Here is a 20,855-nt window from a genome sequence, read left to right as displayed (position 1 = left end):
TCTGCCTTCTATCCACCAGTGCAAGATTGACAAAGTGTTTCTGTATTCACTCAGAAATCTTTACCACAGAATAAAAACAAAGACAGTTTCTTCTGTCCTTGTGAGAATTAGGTAATGGGCTCTCCAATTCTCTCTGTTTTGAGGAAGTCAGAGGAAAAGGGGGACTCATGTGCCCTGGAGATAATTAACAGTTGATGTGGTGCCACTATAGGTAATATTTCAAGCTCCACCCTTGCTGGTCCTTTTAAAAAGTCACTGCTTTCCCATTGGTCCAAATTCTTCCACTGCTCTCTCTCCCTCTGTAAATTGTGTTGCCAGAAACAATTTTGCACTAGTTGAAATGAATATAACCTTGATGATTCATGAACGGAGTAAGTAAATGGGAAATGCTCTAAAGGCAAATTGAGTGTACTCTGCCCTTTTTGCAGGCAAAACCAGTGATTCATGAGTAAAATGAATATAAGCTTCACTCTGTGCAGGAGAGAAAACTATCTGTGAGAAGGAAAGGCAGGCAGGAGGGAGGTAACAAAGAAAATTATAATATAAGCAGCAACACCTTCACCTTCTATGTACATAGCAATTTTAAATTTCAAAACTTGATTTCATGTCAATTTACCCTCCCCCTGGAAAAGCACAGATATTGAGATCTGGGGGGGGTGGATTTTTTTTCTCTCACTGCACTAAGTAAATGTGTATGTCTGGTCTTCATAGTATTTGTGCAATAAAAGAGCCCTTCTGAAAGCACACTGCCAAATATCTGCACACATTTTGGACTTCTGTGCAAATCCAAAATCCAAATGGACTCCCTGTAGCATATCTTTCAACTGCCCTCCCCCAACACCCACACAGTTTGAAAACTCTAAGAATCAAGTACGTTACAGGGACAAAGAGACAAAATATTTGATACTAAGACCTACCTTGAAAATCTGGCCTATCCTGTTTCCATGACTACATCTGAAAATAATTTGGGGGGAGGAGTGTGAAGCATGTAATCCTCTTCTTATCTATTTCACAGATGAGGATTTTGCCCAAGGCCACACACATCCAGTAGCAGGGATTTGAATTCAAGCCAAAAAATGCCTGAAGCCAAGGCTTGGATTCCTTAGACAGCACCAGGAAAGGACCTCACTTGGAAATAAGAAATGACTTAGGATAGTTTCTAGATGGCATTTGGTGTGGGCAGCCTCGCCTATTTGCATGCAGCTGATAATCTTCACTTCCCCATGGATCAGTCTATCCTTTGGCTCCAGTAATTGTGACTTCCAGACCTGGGGGGTGAGGGTAGTGCCTGCTGCTTTAGATCACACCCATAATTACTCTGACCACTGTTCTAAAACTTCAGAACCTTGAGCTGTCAAGATCTGCTCCCCGACCTATCATGAATCAAAACTTGTCTCTCCTATTACCAGTTTCCACAGATAGTCATGACTGCAAAGGTACAGTCAGTTGGTGGAAGAGGCCAAAATGTTGGCTCTCAAAAGATTTAATTAACAAAGTGAATCATTGCTTATCACAGTGTCCTTATGTGCTTACTGGTCCCATTGAGGTTGTATGTTTCATAAGTGTGGGAACCCCATTTTATCACATCTGACTTTATATTCCAAATGCTTGGCTCCATGTCTGATGCATGGGATGTACTTCAAAATAAATAATGAATGGGTCAATAAAAGGGCAAATGCACAGCTGTAAGAGTGAGTGGGGGGGTATGCAGTTTGATGGGAGAAGTGCAGAGTGCAGTGGAGCCCCAGAAGGGGGAATAAAAATTGATGAATACACACTGAGCTTGACATATCATGAGCCACCCAAAAGGAAATATTTGGAAAATGACTGCCCTGTCAAACATGAGGTTCAGGGGAGAGATCTGGGATGGAGGAAGAGAGATTTCACTAACGGATGGTAGGGAGTGGGTTAGAGGTGAAAAGAGAATATCTCTCCTGATGGATAGGGTTGGGAGGAGTTTGCTAAGAGAGGACTCTGCAAAAGGACCATGGAAAGACAAGGTTAACACTTGCAGATTTTCAAACATGCCCAACCCCCTCTACAGCAGATATCAGTGTCTAGACCAGCACAGTCCAACAGAAATATAAGGCAAGCCACATTAAAATGACATAAATCATTTTAAATTTTCTAATAGCCAAATTTTAAAAGGTACCTTTATTACCCATATATATATATTCAAAATATTTTCATTTCAACATCTAATCAACAGAAAAATCATTAATATGTATTTTACACTCCTTTTTTCATCCTGAGTCTCAAAATCTAGTATTATACACATACAGCCCATCTTAATTTGACCAGTCATATTTCAAATGCTCAACAACCAGCATGTGGCTCGTGGCTACTGTATTGAACAGTGAAGATCTAAAATACATATAGCCAGTTACTGAGAGAGGTCAAATATGCAATAAAAACACAAATGCTCTTCATTCTTCTGTAGTGATTAATGTAGTAGGGGAAAAGAGGAGAAATTGAGTATCTCGATATGCCAACATTACACATACATCATCTCATGTCTCCACAAACAACTCACGAAGATACTTGTCATTATATTACATTTACTGAAGATGGAATAGAGCCTCAAAGAGGGTGAAATTTACCGAAACCACACAATAGTATTTATACATCCAGGATATGAAACCACATCAATGTACTCCCAAATCTTAGCTCTCTTAAAACCTTCAGACTGTCATTGAGAGAGAGAAAATCACAAACAACCTAATCAGAGATGATTTGAGCTTGGCATCAATTCAAATATTTTTATTCTAATTTATTTTTATATGAGAGCATTGAAGCCTGAACATCCAATGATCTGAGCCAAGCCCCCCTAAAAAATCATTTCAGATCCATGATTCTTTGAAATACTCATTGAAGCAGGATTCCTAGCACCATTGTTCCCCCAGAGCTAATTAAAATTTAAGAGCCGAGTTTTCTTTATTTGTAAAATAAGAATACTCTTTGCCCTATCCACCTTTAGAATTTTTTTAAATGAGGACCCCCCTCCAAAGAAAGGGAGATGGAAAAACATCTCATTGCAACAGGTTTTTATGAAATTTCATGATCAGGAATTGCATTAGTCTGAATTTGTGTTCCCGGATCACATAATTATTTGTTTGTAGGTTTTGAAAGCCTTTGTCCAATGAGTCATTCTGTGACCCAGGAGCAAGTTCAAGAAGCTCAGATATCTTACTTTGACTTTAGAGATGCATGTAGAAAACTCTGACAGAGAAGGACATTTCAGAAGAGAAATCTCGCCACTAATGAACCCTCTTTTCTCCTCAGGGCCTATCAACAAAATGGTGGAATTACCAACACTTCCAACATCATGTAAAACCAAACATCTACCCCAAAGACCCAGATATTAATGTGGGCCCACTTTTCCTGGTTGGAGATTTACAACCTGTCAAGGTATGTTTAGAATTCCCGAGCACATGAGAAATGTTCCTGGAAGTGGTTCCTGGAAACATCTATGGTCTTGTCCAGGAAAAATTAAGTAGGAGGTTCCCATTTCAAGCACATTCTCAGACCATGTCTCTTTTAAGTCCAGGACACAAACATGAAATAACCGAATCTGGGGTTGTTTGAATAGAAGGAGATGTAGAGCATGTGATTCTATGACCTTAAAGGACATCCAGCCAACCTCCTACAACAGGAAATATGATAACCCATATCATCCTGCTTGAGCAATCCCGGTGACAGATCCCTGTTCAATTGCCATCACTACCTCTGAGGAAACACAAGATGTTAGATAGTGAAACCAGATGACTAAGGTTGACAATGATTCCCCAAAGTTTAACGAGGACATGGAGACATTCATTCAGAAAAAACATGTCAGTACATTCAGTAAGCATTAAATCACAAATACCTGAACAACTAGTTATCTCACCTAATTCTAGCTCAGTTAGAAAAAGCTATGCTGATATTTTTAGTTCATGTTTATTTGGTTCATTTATACATGAACCACAGGCCAAATGCTTTGTAGGACACTGAGAGATCTCACCTCTAATTTGGACTTCTTAAACAATAGAAAAAGGAGGGGAAAAGTCAACTCCAGAATTTCTCAGTTGCTGGGTTTTTTTGTAACCTCAACTTAAAATCATCATGTGAAGGACTTTTACCAAATTTTTTAGGAGAAAGTCTTACTTCAACAAAGAGGTACAAGGATAATCACAGAAAGGTATTTCTCCTCCAAGGGAAATGATAGATCCTGGTATTTAGAAAGAGGCTGCTATTTTCTAAAAGAATTTAGGAGTTTTATTAAAATAAAAGAGTACAGCTCTGTCACTTTCTGCCTGCACTTGGCGCCACATAAACCAAAAATTGTGCAGCTTTTTGAAAATAAGTTTTCTCAGCTTTGGAAGACCCAACCTTCTCCAGCTGAATTAAGAACCAGTCTCTTGACTGGATTAAAAAAAAAAAAAAGTCTTTGGCTGTGATCATGAATTGGTTGCTTTTGACAAATGGCTCCACAATCAAGTTGGACCTCTCTGATGGTTGTGGACTCCTATCACCAAAATTGTGACACTGATTTCTCTAATCATCCCCACAGAGCAAGGATTTGTCTTACTGACTTTTATGAAGCAGGCAGACCCTCTCCAGAAGTACCTTCTTTAGGGCTATGTTCAATACATATGCTACCTCTTTACAAATGATGGAGGTCACCTCTCCAAGTTTTACAGCTGTTCTTGGGACACGTCCCTAGACCTTAGGGTTCTATGTGATATAGTTTCACAGTTACTGTCCAAAGCTTTGCTTAAAATTATTTAAACTCTAAAATTCAGTTATCTTACATAAAAAATGATTCTGAAGAGCCCTGAACTTTCCCTTCCTTCTCATTTTACTGCCAACCTTTCTACCTATGCTCACGTTCTGGAAGATGTAGAGCCCTCCTTTGGAATGATACTCAAAGTCAGTCCTCCATCTAGGTGTGCCATCTCCCAGGAATTTTCCACCTGCTCTTTTTTCCATGTTTCCCACTATTTAAATATCTGGAGGTTTGGGAATAACTGCAAATAGCTCTTATTATATCATCACCGTGATATTTCTTTTTATCTATGACAGTAAGAAAAGAAAGAGTCAACCCTGCTATCCAAATAGGAAAAGAACTCTATATGTAAGAGGGAAGGTATCAACAGAATGGGGGAGAGAAGAAATCAAATGCTGCCCATAGTGTTGTGACCAAGTGAACTATAGTAAAAATATAGAAATATAAATTTTCATTTATTCATTCATTCTTTCAGCTAAAGATTTATTGTATGTCTACTAGGTATTGGAGATATAATCATTACCTCTAAGCCTCCCCTTGGGGTATTTGCTGCCCTTGTGTGCTGAGCACAGACTAAATTAACTAAGGAGACTCCTAGAAAATGAATCAAATTCCCAGTATTAAGATTATATGTAGGGGTGCCTGGGTAGCTCAGTTGGTTAAGCATCCGACTCTTGATTTTGGATCATGATCTCAAAGTTGTGAGATCAAGCCCCACTTCAGCTCTGCACTGGGCATGGAACCTGCTTAAGATTCTCCCTCTCCCTCTAACTGCCCCTCCCTCCCCCCTAAAAAGATATATATAATATCATTATGCCTTAGAAATAGTAAATCACAGGGGTGCCTGGGTGGCTCAGTTGGTTAAGCAACTGCCTTCAGCTCAGGTCACGATCCTGGAGTCCCTGGATCGGGTCCCGCATCGGACTCCCTGCTCAGCAGGGAGTCTGCTTCTCCCTCTGACCCTCCCCCCTCTCATGTGGTCTCTCTCTCTCTCTCATTCTCTCTCTTTCAAAAATATATTTTAAAAATCTTAAAAAAAATAGTAAATCACAGTGTGAGATCCATGATAAGAACATAAAGGAGAGAAGATGGGAGAGATAAGAGGGGCCATGCCTCTATCTTTTACCACATGATCATTTGATAAATAGCTGTTGGATGAATGGATGGAGATGGAGACTGGGCTTCAAGCAGAATTCTAAACACCACAGTTAAGATGAGCTAGGAAAACTCAGCAGAAATATCTCTTTTGATCACCACTCCACTCCATATAAGTACAAAAAGTTTCAAAATGGCTTCCATAGGGAATTTTTTTTTAATCACTATCCCCATAGTCAAATGCGAGAATTACCCACATTTAATTAAAGCAAAAAGATGCCTCAGTATTTCCTCTTATTACAGTTCTGGTTCTTTTAGTGCCTCAAATTTGACAGCCAACAAACTCTGACCAGATGGCTCTTTCTATAGAGATTTTAGACACACACACACACACACACACACACACACACACACACACACACACAGCGTTGTCCTTAAGTGTAATGACCAGAAGTCTTGTCTCTTATTTTAGTTTTATTTCTCTCTCCATTCAGTATGGTAAGAAGAAAATCAAATACATCGACTATGAAAAGCAGCACCTGTATTTCTACATGGGTGAGTTTCCAAGTGGCTCCAGGCCACATTCTTTATCATCCCATCAAGTCAAGCCAGATGGCATGTTTGCAGTGCTCTCACAGAGAGACCAGCCCATGTCTTCTTGTGACTGGGAAAAGCAGCATGTCTTATTTTAGGCTTCCTGGAGCAAAACTCTGAAAAGGAAAATGGAAAAGCAAATAGACATTTTTAATGTGCATCTCATGAGATGCTTCAAGAGAGATGGAAGTCACAATGCCAATCAAGGGATCTTGCATCTGGGACTCTTGTCTTTGAAAGGCTCACCACCTTTCAAGAAGAAAAGAATAGTGGTATTTGGATAGGGAAGAAAAAGAGATAAGAAAAGAATGCCAGAGGATTGACAGTGTGAAGCCAGAAAATGTAGTCTCGGGAATAAAAGGCACCTGTAAAGCTTCTGTGTGAAAGAGAGATGGCTACTCCCATGGCCTACCTACAGCTGCAGAAGATATTTTGGTGGACAGAGACATGTAGATACATGTCAGTATATATTTTACTTTTAAGGTAGTAATTAAAATGGCCCAAGCAGCAAAATTTATTAATAGTCTACTACAAACAGCCTAAAATTAGCATGATTTTTTTTTTACAGAAAGCCAATATTTGAACAATCAACTGTAAAGATGCTTTAAAACACACAAAAAACCTTCCAACTTTCAAAGTGTATTTTGTAAGATAAAGGGTTTTTAATTTCTAAGCTGGTATCATTGACATCAAAAAGCTCTCAAGAAGAGCATAGCTGTTAAGATATAGAACTTTGTTCAGTTTCTCAGTAGAGAACAGTTGGCATTTCTATTCAATGTTTGAAGTTCAATAATCTTGCAAATGTTTAAACTCCCACCTCATAAACACAAGTCACTGGAAATTCTTTATGATAGTTGCACCCAATATAAGTGAAAATCACATGTATGTACAAATATATATATAATAAATCTGAATATGGGTTCAAGCTTGAAAGACAATAGGCAGCTAAATAATTCTGATACTGATAAAAATATCATAAGCAAAAATGTTTTGTTGTTGTTGTTGTTGTTTTTAGTTTCAGAGGTAGAATTTAGTGATTCATCAGTTGCATATAACACCCAGTGCTCATTATATCAAGTGCCCTCCTTAATGCCCATCACCCAAATACCCCTTCCCCACACCACCTCCCCTCCAGCAACCTTCAGTTTGTTTCCTAGAGTTCAGCATCTCTTATGGTTTGCCTCCCTCCCAATTTTCATCTTACTGTATTTTTTCTTCCCTTCCTTTATGTTCATCTGTTTTGTTTCTTAAATTCGACATATGAGTGAAATCATATGGTATTTCTCTTTCTCTGACTGACTTATTTAACTTAGCATAATATCTCTAGTTCCATCCTTGTCATTGCAAATTGCAAGAGTTCATTCATTTTGTTGGCTGAGTAATATTCCATTCCATTGTGTATATATACCATATCTTCTTTATCCATTCATCTGTCAGTGGACATCTGGGCCCTTTCCATAGTTTGGCTATTGTGGACATTGCTGCTATAAACATTGGGGTGCAGGTGTCCCTTCGGATCACTACATTTGTATCTTTGGGGTAAATACCTAGTAGTGCAATTGTTGGATCACAGGGTAGATCTATTTTTAACTTCTTGGGGAACCTCCATACTGTTTTCCAGAGTGGCTATACCAGCTTGCACTCCCACCAACAGTATAAGAGGGTTCCCCTTTTTCTGCATCCTTGCCAACATCTGTTGTTTCCTGACTTAATTTTAGCCATTCTGACTGCTTTGAGGTGGTATCTCATTGAGGTTTTGATTTGGATTTCCCTTATGCCGAGCGATGTGGAACATTTTTTCATGTGTCTGTTGGCCATTTGGATGTCTTCTTTGGAAAAATGTCTGTTCATGTCTTCTGCCCATTTCTTGACTGGATTGTTTGTTTTTTGGGTCTTGAGTTTGATAAGTTCTTTATGGATCTTTGATACTAGCCCTTTATATGATTGTCATTTGCAAATATCTTCTCCCATTCTGTAGGTTGTCTTTTAGTTTTGTTGACTATTTCCTTTCCTGTGCAAAAGTGTTTCATTTTGATGAAGTCCCAATAGTTCATTTTTGCCTTGTTTCCCTTGCCTTTGGAGACGTGACTAGCAAGAAGTTGCTGCAGCCAAGGTGGAAGTAGTTGCTGCCTGTGTTCTCCTTTAGGATTTTGATTGATTCTTGTCTCATATTTAGGTCTTTCATCCATTTTGAGTTTATTCTTGTGTTTGGTGTAAGAAAGTGGTCCAGTTTCATTCTTCTACATGTGACTATCCAATTTTCCTGGCACAATTTATTGAAGAGGCTGCCCTTTTTCCATTGGATATTCTTTCCTGCTTTGTCAAAGATTAGTTGACCACAGAGTTGAAGGTCCACTTCAGGGTTCTCTATTCTGGTCTATGATCTATGTGTCTGTTTGGGGGCCAGTATCATACTGTCTTGAGGATTATAGTTTTGTAATAAAGTTTGAAGTCCAGAATTGTGATGCCTCCAGCTTTGGTTTTCTATTTCAACATTCCCCTGGCGATTTGCGCTCTTTTCTGGTTCCATACAAATTTTAGGATTATTTGTTCCAGATTTATGAAAAATGCTGATGGTATTTTGATAGGGATTGCATTGAATGTGTAGATTGCTCTGGGAAGCATAGACATTTTAACAATATTTGTTCTTCCAATCCATGAGCATGGAATGTTTTTCCATTTCTTTGTGTCTTCCTCAATTTCTTTCATATGCATTCTATAGTTTTCAGAGTACAGATCCTTTGCCTCTTTGGTTAGGTTTATCCCTAGGTATCTTATGGGTTTTGCTGCAATTGTAAAAAGGATTGATTTCTTGATTTCAATCACAAGAAAAGATTTGGAAGGAACACAAATACATGGAGGTTAAAGAGCATCCTACTAAAGAATGAATGGGTCAACCAGAAAATTAAAGATGAATTTAAAAAATACATGGAAACAAATGAAAATGAAAACACAACAGTTCAGAACCTTTGAGATACAGCAAAGGCGGTCCTAAGAGGGAAGTATATAGTAATACAAGCCTTTCTCAACAAACAAGAAAGGTCTCAAATACACAACCTAACCTTACACCTGAAGGAGCCAGAAAAAGAACATCAAATAAAGCCCAAATCCGGCAGGAGAAGAGAAATAATAAAAATTAAAGCAGAAATCATCCAAATCAGCAAAGAAGTCAAACTCTCACTCTTTGCAGATGATATGATACTTTATGTGGAAAACCCAAAAGACTCCACCCCAAAACTGCTAGAACTCATACAGGAATTCAGTAAAGTGGCAGGATATAAAATCAATGCACAGAAATCAGTGGCATTCCAATACACCAACAACAAGACAGAAGAAAGAGAAATTAAATCCATGCTCATGGATTGGAAGAACAAATATTGTGAAGATGTCAATGCTACCTAGAGCAATCTACACATTTAATGCAATCCCTATCAAAATACCATCCACTTTTTTCAAAGAAATGGAACAAATAATCCTAAAATTTGTATGGAACCAGAAAAGACCCCGAATAGCCAGAGGAATGTTGGAAAAGAAAAGCAAAGCTGGAGGCATCACAATTCCAGACTTCTAGCTCTATTACAAAGCTGTCATCATCAAGACAGTATGGTACTGGCACAAAAACAGACACATCGATCAATGGAACATAATAGAGAACCCAGAAATGAACCCTCAACTCTATGGTCAACTAATCTTTGACAAACCAGGAAAGAATGTCCATGGAAAAAAGACAGTCTCTTCAACAAATGGTGTTGGAAAAATTGGACAGCCACATGCAGAAGAATGAAACTGGACCATTTCCTTACACCACACACAAAAATTGACTCAAAATGGTTGAAAGACCTAAATGTAAGACAGTAGCCCATCAAAATCCTAAAGGAGAACACAGGCAGCAACCTCCTCGACCTCAGCCGCAGCAACTTCTTCCTAGAAACATTGCCAAAGGCAAGGGAAGCAAGGGCAAAGATGAACTATTGGGATTTCATCAAGATAAAAAGCTTTTGCACAGCAAAAGAAACAGTCAACAAAACCAAAATACAACCGACAGAATGGGAGAAGATATTTGCAAATGACATATCAGATAAAGGGCTAGTATCCAAAATCTATAAAGAACTTATCCAACTCAACACCCAAAGAACAAATAATCCAATCAAGAAATGGGCAGAAGCCATGAACAGACATTTTTCCAAAGAAGACATCCAAATGGCCAACAGACACATGAAAAAGTGCTCAACATCTCTCGGCATCAGGGAAATCCAAATCAAAACCTCAACGAGATACCACTTCACACCAGTCAGAATGTCTAAAATTAACAAGTCAGGAAATGACAGATGTTGGTGGGGATGCGGAGAAAGGGGAACCCTCCTACACTCTCGGTGGGAATGCAAGCTGGTGCAGCCACTCTGGAAAACACTATTGAGGTTCCCCAAAAAGTTGAAAATAGAGCTACCACACAACCCAGCAATTGCACTACTGGGTATTTAACACAAAGATACAAATGTAGCAATCTGAAGGGGTACATGCACCCCGATGTTTATAGCAGCAATGTCCACAATAGCCAAACTATGGAAAGAACCAAGACGTCCATCGACAGATGAATGGATAAAGATGTGGTATATATATATATATATATATATACACAATGGAATATTACGCAGCCATCAAAAGGAATGAAGTCTTGCAATTTGCAATGACGTGGATGTAACTGGAGGGTATTATGCTGAGTGAAGTAAGTCAATCAGATAAAGACATGTATCATATGATCTCACTGATATGAGGAATTCTTAATCTCAGGAAACAAACTGAAGGTTGCTGGAGTGGTGGGGGTGGGAGGCATGGGGTCGCTGGGTGATAGACATTGGGGAGGGTATGTGCTATGGTGAGCGCTGTGAATTGTCTAAGACTGTTGAATCACAGACCTGTACCTCTGAAACAAATAATACATTATATGTTAAAAAAAAAAAAAGAAGAAGAAGAAGAAGATAGTAGGAAGGGAAAAATGAAGGGGCGGAAATTGGAGCGGGAGATGAACCATGAGAGACTATGGACTCTGAAATAAACTGAGGGTTCTAGAGGGGAGGGGATGGGGGGATGGGTTAGCCTGGTGATGAGTATTAAAGAGGGCACGTACTGAATGGAGCACAGGGTGTTATACACAAACAATGAATCATGGAACACTACATCAAAAACTAATGATGTAATGTATGGTGATCAACATAACATGATAAAATTTTAAAAATGCACACAAAAAAAGATTAAAGCAGAAATCAATGATATATAAATCAAAAAAAAAAACAGTAGAACAGATCAACAAAACTAGAAGCTGCTTCTTTGAAAGAATTAAAAATGCTTTCTTCTTAACCAAAATCAAATTCATGGCAGTTCACAAAGAAAGTTTTCATGGAACCCTAAAATACAGTCATCTAAAAAATGCTTACACATTTGAGAAATAAGACAAAATCAGGGAAGGTCCCAAATATTTCCTGTAGATCAGTGTCCTCTACCAGAAAAATGTTGTCCCAGTGGGACTTAGACAAAAATGTCTGAAGACATTTTTGGTTAACACAATGGAGGGGAAGGGATAGGGCTGGTACCCAGTAGGTAGAAGCCAGTGGTTCTGTTAAACCCCCTACAATACACAGGACAGCCCTTAACAACAAGCAGTTACCAGGCCCAAAATGCCAACATTGCTGGGATTGAGAGACTCTGTTGCAGATTATCTGATTTGCCCAAATGTTGGGCACCAGTAGTCATCTGTAACATGCCTGACCAGGATGGCCTGTGGGCCCATTTTTTGAGGTATGGGGGTCAATCCCCACTGCTGCCCCTTCCACTGCTGGAATTCTGCAGCCCCTTCCTATGATAGTCACCTTCTCCTTCTCCTGCACAACCAAAAAGAGGAATGAGGATATCAGTGCCCCATTTTGAAAGGTAGCTCATCTCCAGCCTAACCAGAGGTGTGTTCATATAAGAAAAAAGGTGTTGGAATTTCTTTTCTGAGCCTTCTTCCCTGTCTGTAGTGCTACAATATGACCTTAGCTTATGAGCAATAAAGGGATGGTGTGGATTCACTGCAGAATGCCCATCTCACAGAACTCTGCCCTTGGGAGCTGTTTCATTGTGTCCTTTTCCTTCAATTGCCAACTTAGCATCTCAGGTACAAGTACGTCATGCTCAAACTGTCAAAGAGAAACAGAGCTGGAATTTTTTAAAGGTGACAGGACAGATTTTATTCAGGCTTCTGTAGTAGGGGAAAAGGACTTCAGTATAAACTGAGCTTAGTTCTGCTAAAACTAAAGGTGGGAGACTTTTTTAAACACTGGGTGTGCTAAGAAAATTACCAAGAGACATTGAGGGGAGGGAAAGTTGGTCAGTGTGATTAAGCCATCTGTGTCTGCTACCTGGTGCTTATGAAAGTTAGGATCCCACTTCCTCCTCCCCACAGAGAGACTGGGAGACAGGGCATATCCTGGACAATTATATTCAAAGGAATGACTCCCAGGTCCTTGAGAAAGATATTTCTGGGTTGTAGGAGATCCATTTCAAAGAGACAGAGAAAGGATTTTACAATTGTAGGTTTTCTAACAGAAATACTCTAAGAAAAGGAAGGTCTGAGACCTATAGTCAGTTTTGGCAGTATTGAACTTTCTCAGGCAGACCTCTAAGGGTCTGGGGTCATCCCAAAGGTGTGGCCTTGAGCTGTTAGAAACTCTGCTCCTGTTGTACTAGTCTCTCAGTGTGGGGTATAGACAAAATTATTTGTGCTAAGAGTTTGTAGAGTTTGAGAGTCTGGAGGCCAACAGTGAGACCTAGTTGAAAAAGAAGGCTCTAACTAAAGTCTGGTCAAGGACAGAGTTGTCAAAACTCAGAGGGACTCCATTAGACTCCTTTGTACTCTAGGCAGCTTCACTGGTCCTGGTGGAGAAGCAGGTAAATAACCATCTGGTCAGAAAATGAGTATTGCTTCTGTATTTCTACCACCTTGACATATTGTGACAGGGCCCAATCCTAAGGATTGTGATGGACTGAAGGATTCCATGTACCTTGAGAAAGCATGAAAGTTCAAAGCAGAAGCCTTTCTGGGATGCCTCTATCAAGAATGACTCAAATTTTCAAAGCTTCCTTAGTCTTCTTGAGAGAGCTTGAACCAATTCCTGTTTCAGCCTCAGAGACTCAAAGACCCCCATGGAGTCCAGGCTGTGGATCTCCACTTTGCCTCGCTTCTCAGGGCAACATTCCAGGAGTGACATGCACTGGGTCACATTCTACTCATTTACTCACCATATTTGTTTGTTGTTGTTCTTTTTCAGTTGGGATCCCCCTCCTCATGCCTGTATATTTCAACGTGAAATCCATGCAACTGATGTACTGCCAAAGGTATTGGGACGTGAGTAACTTGACTCATCCTCTGAAGCTAGATGAGATAGAAAAAGGGACATGAAAATGCTCAGTCCCTTCCAGATGTAGCTTCCTTGACTAATAAGGCATAAGACTTAGCCCTTGCCCAATGAAGGGGAAATGAAATTGTGCCCAGGACATTTAACTGTCAATCATTCTCTCTGCAGGACATTGCCTGGGTCAGCAGCTTTTACATCCGCTATTTCATCACATTAGGCCCCTTCTATGGAATCTTCGGAACCATTTTGCTCATATATGTGGTCAAGTAAGAAAGCAAGGGTATTCTTTTATTCCCATAACCTAAATGATCCTCTTACCTTCCTTATCTGAGCTGTTTGTAATTAGCAGAAGATTGGGACAGCAGGCCCAATTCTCTGTAACTGAGACATTTCCATGAAACTATCAAAAAAAAAAAAGTTGAAATAGTTGAATAAGAAAAGTTCCTTGGAAAAAGACTTTGCCGGATCTTGTCCTTTTCTTTCCACATGTTTAATTCCCAATTGCAAAATTCCATCTGACCCCCAATTTCTTTAGAATTGTAATCCAACTGGACACCATAATCCTTGCCAAAAATAATGGAAGGACAGGAATTTTTACTGGCTATTTTATGACTAGAGATTTTTCCCAAAACTAAAATGACCAGAGAGCTCTCTTCAACTTTCCAATTTATTCCTTGCCCATTCTTTCACATTATTATTCTAAACCCTACATAATAATAAGGATATTGACAGCTACTATACATCAGGCACTTGGATAAAGGATTTATCTGCATTATCCTATTTGATGTAATCCTTGAACAATCCTTTGATGATGTAGGATAGCATCATCTTCATTTTTCTGCTAAGAGAGCTGAAGCTCAGAAAGATTAAATCATTTGTCAAGGTTATAGAGCAAGTAAGGGCCAGTGCCAGTGCCAGAACTTGAATCCAGTTCTATCTGATGACAAAGCCAAAGTTGTCATCACTTTGCATATGTCCTAGGTATCTTTTGATCCTTGGGCCAATGCTGCAGCAAACTTTGGGGTTACTGCTCCCATACATTAGGCTGCAAGGCTGGTCATGGGACCAAAGCCTAGTGTGTCAGCTCTCTATATAAAGGGCCTCCAAAGAGGGAAACAAAGGACTACCATCTTATTGGAATCTTTGATTCCCTTCCATTTCTTCCAATGCTCCGCCAGATCTGCCAGCAATTGTACAAGCCCAGTGATAGGAACTGAAATACCCCAAGGAGTCATTACTTCCTCCTTTTATTCTCTGAAAGGTTTCTTGAAAGTCCCTGGATGACATATGTTACCCAAATGAGCCATATACCAATGAAAATGAGCAGAGAGGAGCATCGGGACTGGTTCAGCACCCAGGTAATGTGAAATTCCTAAGAGAAGATCCTTGAGACCATACTGATTTAGTCTGGTTACCTCAAATAATAATAATTTATACTTGTGGAATGCTTACTAGGGGCCAGGCACTGTCCACTGCTTTGCGTGTAACTACATGACATAGGTGCTATGGTTTTACTACTTCATAGATGATAAAATTAAGGCATAAAGAGGTTGAGTAATTTGTGTAAGATCACACAGCTAGTCAGTGGTAGAAAGCAGGTTTTACACATAGGCAGTCTGATTTCAAAGCCATTCCTCTAAACTAAGGGTCAGTAAACTAATAGTCCAAGGGCCAAATCCAGCCCATTGCCTGTTTTTGTAAATAAAATTTTATTGGAATACAGCCATGCTTGTATAGTTACATATTTTCTATGCCTGCCTTCCTTCTACAACAACAAAGCTGAGTAACTATGACAGAGAATCAAAATATTTATTGCCTTGCACTTTATAGAAAAAGTTTGCTGACCCATCCCCCACACAACACAGTCTTACAAGTGAATCTGAGTTCCTAGAATTACAAAATGAATTTTACACCGAGAAGGACCCTGGAATTCACCTCATTTCATTGTATAGATAGAAAGGCCCAGAGAGGAGACATGGCATGTTCTCTGAGCATGCTGTTAATGATTAACAGAGTTATGATCAGTGCAGAATACCCCAGCCTTCTAAGTTTTCCACTGACTGTGTCATAATTAACTGGAGAATCCTGTTATTATACCACTTTGTTCTCCAAGCTCATTCTTAAATTCAGTGGACCTTCAATTAGAGCATAGAGTATTGGTTCTCAAACTTTTTGGCCACGGAACCACCTTATACTCTTAGAAGTTACTGAGAACATCAAAGAGCTTTTGTTTATGTAGATTATATCCACTGATATTTACTATATTTGAAATTGAAAAAGAATTTTAAAACATTCATTTATTAATTAACTTTAAAATAACAAAAATAAAACCAATCAATACACTTTAAACATCAGACTGATGATGCCATCCCATATTTAGAAGCCTCTGGGGAAAAAAATCCACTGTACAGGCATGAGAGTTTGAAAATGAAAAAGGCAAATTCTATCTTAGAAGTATTCTGGAAATAGTTTTGACCTTGCAGTTCCCCTGAAAGGATCCTAGAGAACCCCAATGTGTGCTGAAGTACACTTTGAGAAACACTGACATAGAACAACCACAATAATAACATTCAAAATGGCAACCCCAGCTAGAATTAAACCTTAGAAAGGTGTTGAATAAAATAACACTCATAAGCATTCTTAATCTTGGCAGTCTGGAGAAGCCCATGAACCCCTTCCTAGGATAAGGGTTTTAAATTCATAAAATAAAATATATTAGATTACAAAGAAAACTACTTACACTGAAATGCACTTCTATGCCCAGAACCCAGGGTTGGAACAATTGAATGCCTTACTTCCCATCTAGAAGTCCTTCAAGTGTACTCTATGGAAATGGTATTCTAACCCCTACAATCTCTACCAAAATCCTACAATCCCACTTTCCTCTGCCAGAGTCCTCATCCATGAAAACTTAGCCCTCTGTGTCCGAAGGCTGATGGTGATTTAGCCCCTCAGGTCCCACATACTTCTCCATATCTATTGCCTTGTATAAACTTCTTAGCAAAATGTCTTCTTACCTTTTTAAATCATAAGCTCCTTGAGACCTTACACTGTGTATCTTTTTATCCCTCATAGTTTCTTACACAAAATAGGTACTTGTTGAACAATTAACTTATTAAAGGAATAAATAAATATTTTCTTTAACACTTGGCTCATTTACATCTAATGTAAGATTTTTCTTTGCAGGTCTTGGCCACCTGTAATGTTGAACAGTCCTTTTTCAATGACTGGTTCACTGGGCACCTGAACTTCCAAATCGAGCACCAGTGAGTAATAACAGTCCATGGTAAAAGGCAAGGGCTGTCACTTAGAACAGTCCCCCCATACAGTCCAGAGCAGAGCCCTACACTCAAGATTTCAGAGGGAAAAAATGAACTAGAATTTTCTAAAGGCTGCTATCTTTCTATAAACATTAATGGTAAGGAAGGGAAGAAAGAAAAGAAGGTATAACAATTGTGAGTAAAGGAAGTGAAATCTTGAAAAAAATACCAATGACCCATTTTCTAAATCCCCAAGGACTTGGGAATTGGGAATTGTTTTTTGTATTGTTTTGTTTTCTTTTTACATGTGGTTTGTTGGCAAAACCCAAGAAAAATCATAATACTTGTGTAACCAAGTTGTGTTGAAACTTAATTAAGATTTAATATTAATATCAATCTAAATCTTTAGAGCTGAGGTTACAAAACAATTAACAATGAAATCCCATTCCTGCTGCAATTTCCAAATGATATCTGGAAATACTTTACCAATGGGCAGTTAGGTGGACGTGCACTAAAGAAAGAAAAAATGATAGTACTTTGAAAGTCAGTCTCTCCAGAATATTCAAGGAAGAGACTTTCCACATCCTTTTCATCTAAGCCATATCCATGATAGTCAGAGAAGGAAAAAGATCTTATAATTACTCATGGGATTTTCTCATTCTTTCTCTCCTGTTAGTCCTTTAAAATCTCAGCAAGGGGCACCTGGGTGGCTCAGTCAGTTAAGCATCTGACTCTTGATTTTGGCTTATGTCATGATCTCAGCATCATGGGATCAAGTGCCACACTGAGCTCAGCTCTCAGCCCAGAGTCAGCTAGAGATTCTCTCCTTCTCTTTCTGCCCCTGCCCCCCCCCAATGCCCTCTCTCTCTCTCACTTTCTCTCTCTAAATTAAATAAATAAATAAATAAATAAAATCTTTAAAATCTCAGCAAAACAGTAAAGATTATTATTCATATTTTATCAAAGAGAAGGTTAAAGGCCAAGAAGTTCATCTGGCTGATTAGTGAAAGCCTTGGATAAAACCCATCTCTCCTCACTTCTTATTTCTATCCTAGAACTTTCCCCCACATACCTTGACTGAAACTCTGAAACTTACTGAATACTCAACATATTCATTGTACAGGAGTTAAATGTATATACAGAGAGAGACAGAAGAGTGAGAGGGGTGGTCATCTCCAGCTTTCTAGGTAATTCAAAATGGTAGAAAGCCCTCTACTTTCATTTGACCTGGCCAAAAATAAATATATTTGATAGAGGTAATTCTCTTAGACCTTCCCAAACATTTGCCACCCACAGGGCTTGCAGAGGATTAAGAGATAAGATTAGAGTGTTTTGACAAGAGTTTTGAACTTCCTGGAACAGAAGTACTGTACAATGTCAAGGTTGAGTCTGCATTGCTTATAGAGTTTTATCTAGCAATAGGGAAAGAAAACTCCTTCAGGCTTTTATCTAAGATCTTTTGATCTAAGTTTTATATCTCCTGTCTCTGTTTCCCTAGTCTCTTTCCCACAATGCCACGCCATAATTATCACAAGGTGGCACCCCTGGTGAGGTCACTGTGTGCCAAGCATGGATTGCCGTATGTGAGTAAGCCCATGTTGGAAGCATTTGGAGATATTGTCAGGTAATTACAGAGTCTTTCAGCTCACAGCACTTATTTCCCCACCCTGCTGGTCCCTAGACTGTCACTACCTTGTGAATCATTTACTCAACAACTATTTATTGAAGGGCATCTGTATGCCCAGCATGGACATGAGACCCTTCAGGGAACAACATCAACAATGCAATGATAATAAATAATTCTTACCGTGTTCCTACTGCCTTCTAGGTACTTCTTAGTGAAAATGCCTTGCTTCCCTACTAAATTTCAAGCTTCTTAAGACCAGGGATCTGTGTTATTTGTCCCTGTATCCCCTGCAGAGCCTTATCAGGCTTTATAATTTATGTGCTGGAGGGGACTCTCCAATCATCTTGCTCAGAGTTACAAACTTAGATGCCTACAGGGTCCAGGGACATAAATGTGTGGATCAGAGAGTGATAACTGACCAAGAACAGAGAAACCTGCTGGAACTGAAAATCTGTACTCATCTTGGTGTATTCACACCCCCCTACAAAAAATTAAGAGCCCATGATCTGGGTGTAATAAGTTTCTCTTTCTTTTCAATTAGGAAGAAAAAAAAAAAAAAGAAAATACCAGTGTCTTGAATGAAGCCAACAAGGCCAGGCCTGGCCTGATCTGACCTCTTGACAGTGCTCCCAGTTTCAGACTCCCCACCACTCCCATTTCCCTCTTCTGCCTTCCAGATATCTGGCTTCTCTTCAGTTGCTACAGAACTCTCTGCCCCTTACCATTTCCTGTCCTTTGCCACCTTTTCTTCTGCCTAGAATGTTCTTCAGCCCACTACCTCCCCTCATATCACCTTCTCAATTTCCGTCTGCTTTCCAAGGCTCATAATAAATGCCTTTTCTTCATCTCAGTCTCCCCTCACCCCCAGGACTAAATCTATCATCCACTCTTGCAACACCTGCTTCTCTTCACTTGTGACCTTTATCATAATCATGATTAAATAACATTATGGATTATATTATTTAATATATGTCTCCCAACCTAGACCAAGAACTCCATGTAGATGGGACTCCTGTCTCTGCTACTCATTGCTATATCCCCAAAGCCTAAAAAAATATCCTTCATGTTATACAATATAATAGGTGGGTAGACATAGGATGGGTTGGTATAGAGGTATATGCTTTATCTTTAGGGACTCAGAGACTTTTTAATACTAGAAAAAAGAACAATTGATGATTTGGAGTACAAAAGAGAATAAAATGAAATAAAAACTCAATCTCTTCCTTATAGGAAAGGTGAACTCATCTGTTAAAAAACAATGCAGTGTATTTGACTCCCTTCGCTGGGCAACAGAAAAAAATGTCTATCAGATATAGTTGAAAATGACAACATTGCCCTGAATCAAGTAAAAGATCACATGTTATATGGAGAAACTCCTTGTACATTAAAGTCTCACCTACTGATGATTTTGTTTACCTCTCCTGTAGGGCCTTGAAGAAATCCGCAGCCCTCTGGAGGGATGCTTATTACAAAACATGAAAAAGAGCATCAACCTTAACACACATGTAGCTGCATCTCTGAAGAGGGTTCATGAATGTACAAGAGATCTTTCCTGCTTACCTGCTGGTGTCACTGGCATAATTGAGGGTGCCAGGAGTGTGAATTCCAAGGATACATGATAAGCCCTTCCCTGAAGATTTTCTCTGCAAATGCAAAGCAATGGAAACACAAGGTGGTTAGGGTGACAAAAGGGGAATGGGAGTCAAATTCTTTTATTTCTTCAATAGAACCTTGAACTTAGTCCTACCAATAGACCTAATTGGATCATCTCCATCACTGTGACATAAGCACAGGAACCAGACAAAATTTTACTGATGGGGTGGGTATAGGAAGAAGTGGGCCAAAGGAGAGACCTCTGATGGGCACTTTGGGAAACACTGCAATTGCTCTTAGAAGAGAATGGTGTATTTAGGAAATTTCTATTGGAGTACAAATCTTTGTTTATTCCTTACTTAAATGTGTGAGCCTCCTTTTCTTTAAAAAATGAGTCTAATTAACATTAAAGCCTCCTTAAATGTTTCAATCTTCACTTTGGATTTTCATTATTGTACCTACATGTGTGTAATTGATGTGTATATATATTTTGCTTCTAAATTATAAAATTTCTTAAAGGAGTTCCC

General features: G+C 39.1%; 1 protein-coding gene across 1 annotated transcript in view; it reads left to right on the top strand.

The window, feature by feature from the left end:
* The window catches only part of LOC112829701 (fatty acid desaturase 2-like protein FADS2B), a 35,000-nt gene extending 14,786 nt beyond the window's left edge, over window positions 1-20,214 (top strand). The window contains exons 5-12 of the mRNA XM_025879424.2: window positions 3,283-3,408; window positions 6,355-6,415; window positions 13,762-13,838; window positions 14,017-14,114; window positions 15,110-15,206; window positions 17,035-17,114; window positions 18,607-18,732; window positions 20,163-20,214. Of these exons, the coding sequence (XP_025735209.2) occupies window positions 3,283-3,408; window positions 6,355-6,415; window positions 13,762-13,838; window positions 14,017-14,114; window positions 15,110-15,206; window positions 17,035-17,114; window positions 18,607-18,732; window positions 20,163-20,214 (717 nt within the window). The remainder of the gene's footprint in view (window positions 1-3,282; window positions 3,409-6,354; window positions 6,416-13,761; window positions 13,839-14,016; window positions 14,115-15,109; window positions 15,207-17,034; window positions 17,115-18,606; window positions 18,733-20,162) is intronic.
* Window positions 20,215-20,855: the final 641 nt, after the last annotated feature.

This window comes from Callorhinus ursinus, unplaced genomic scaffold (assembly GCF_003265705.2).
Source record: "Callorhinus ursinus isolate GAN/ISIS: 27379988/994484 unplaced genomic scaffold, GSC_fseal_2.0 scaffold21, whole genome shotgun sequence".
NCBI lineage: Eukaryota > Metazoa > Chordata > Mammalia > Carnivora > Otariidae > Callorhinus > Callorhinus ursinus.
Note: the sequence above shows the minus strand (reverse complement) of the source record. Positions and strands in the feature narration are given on the sequence as shown.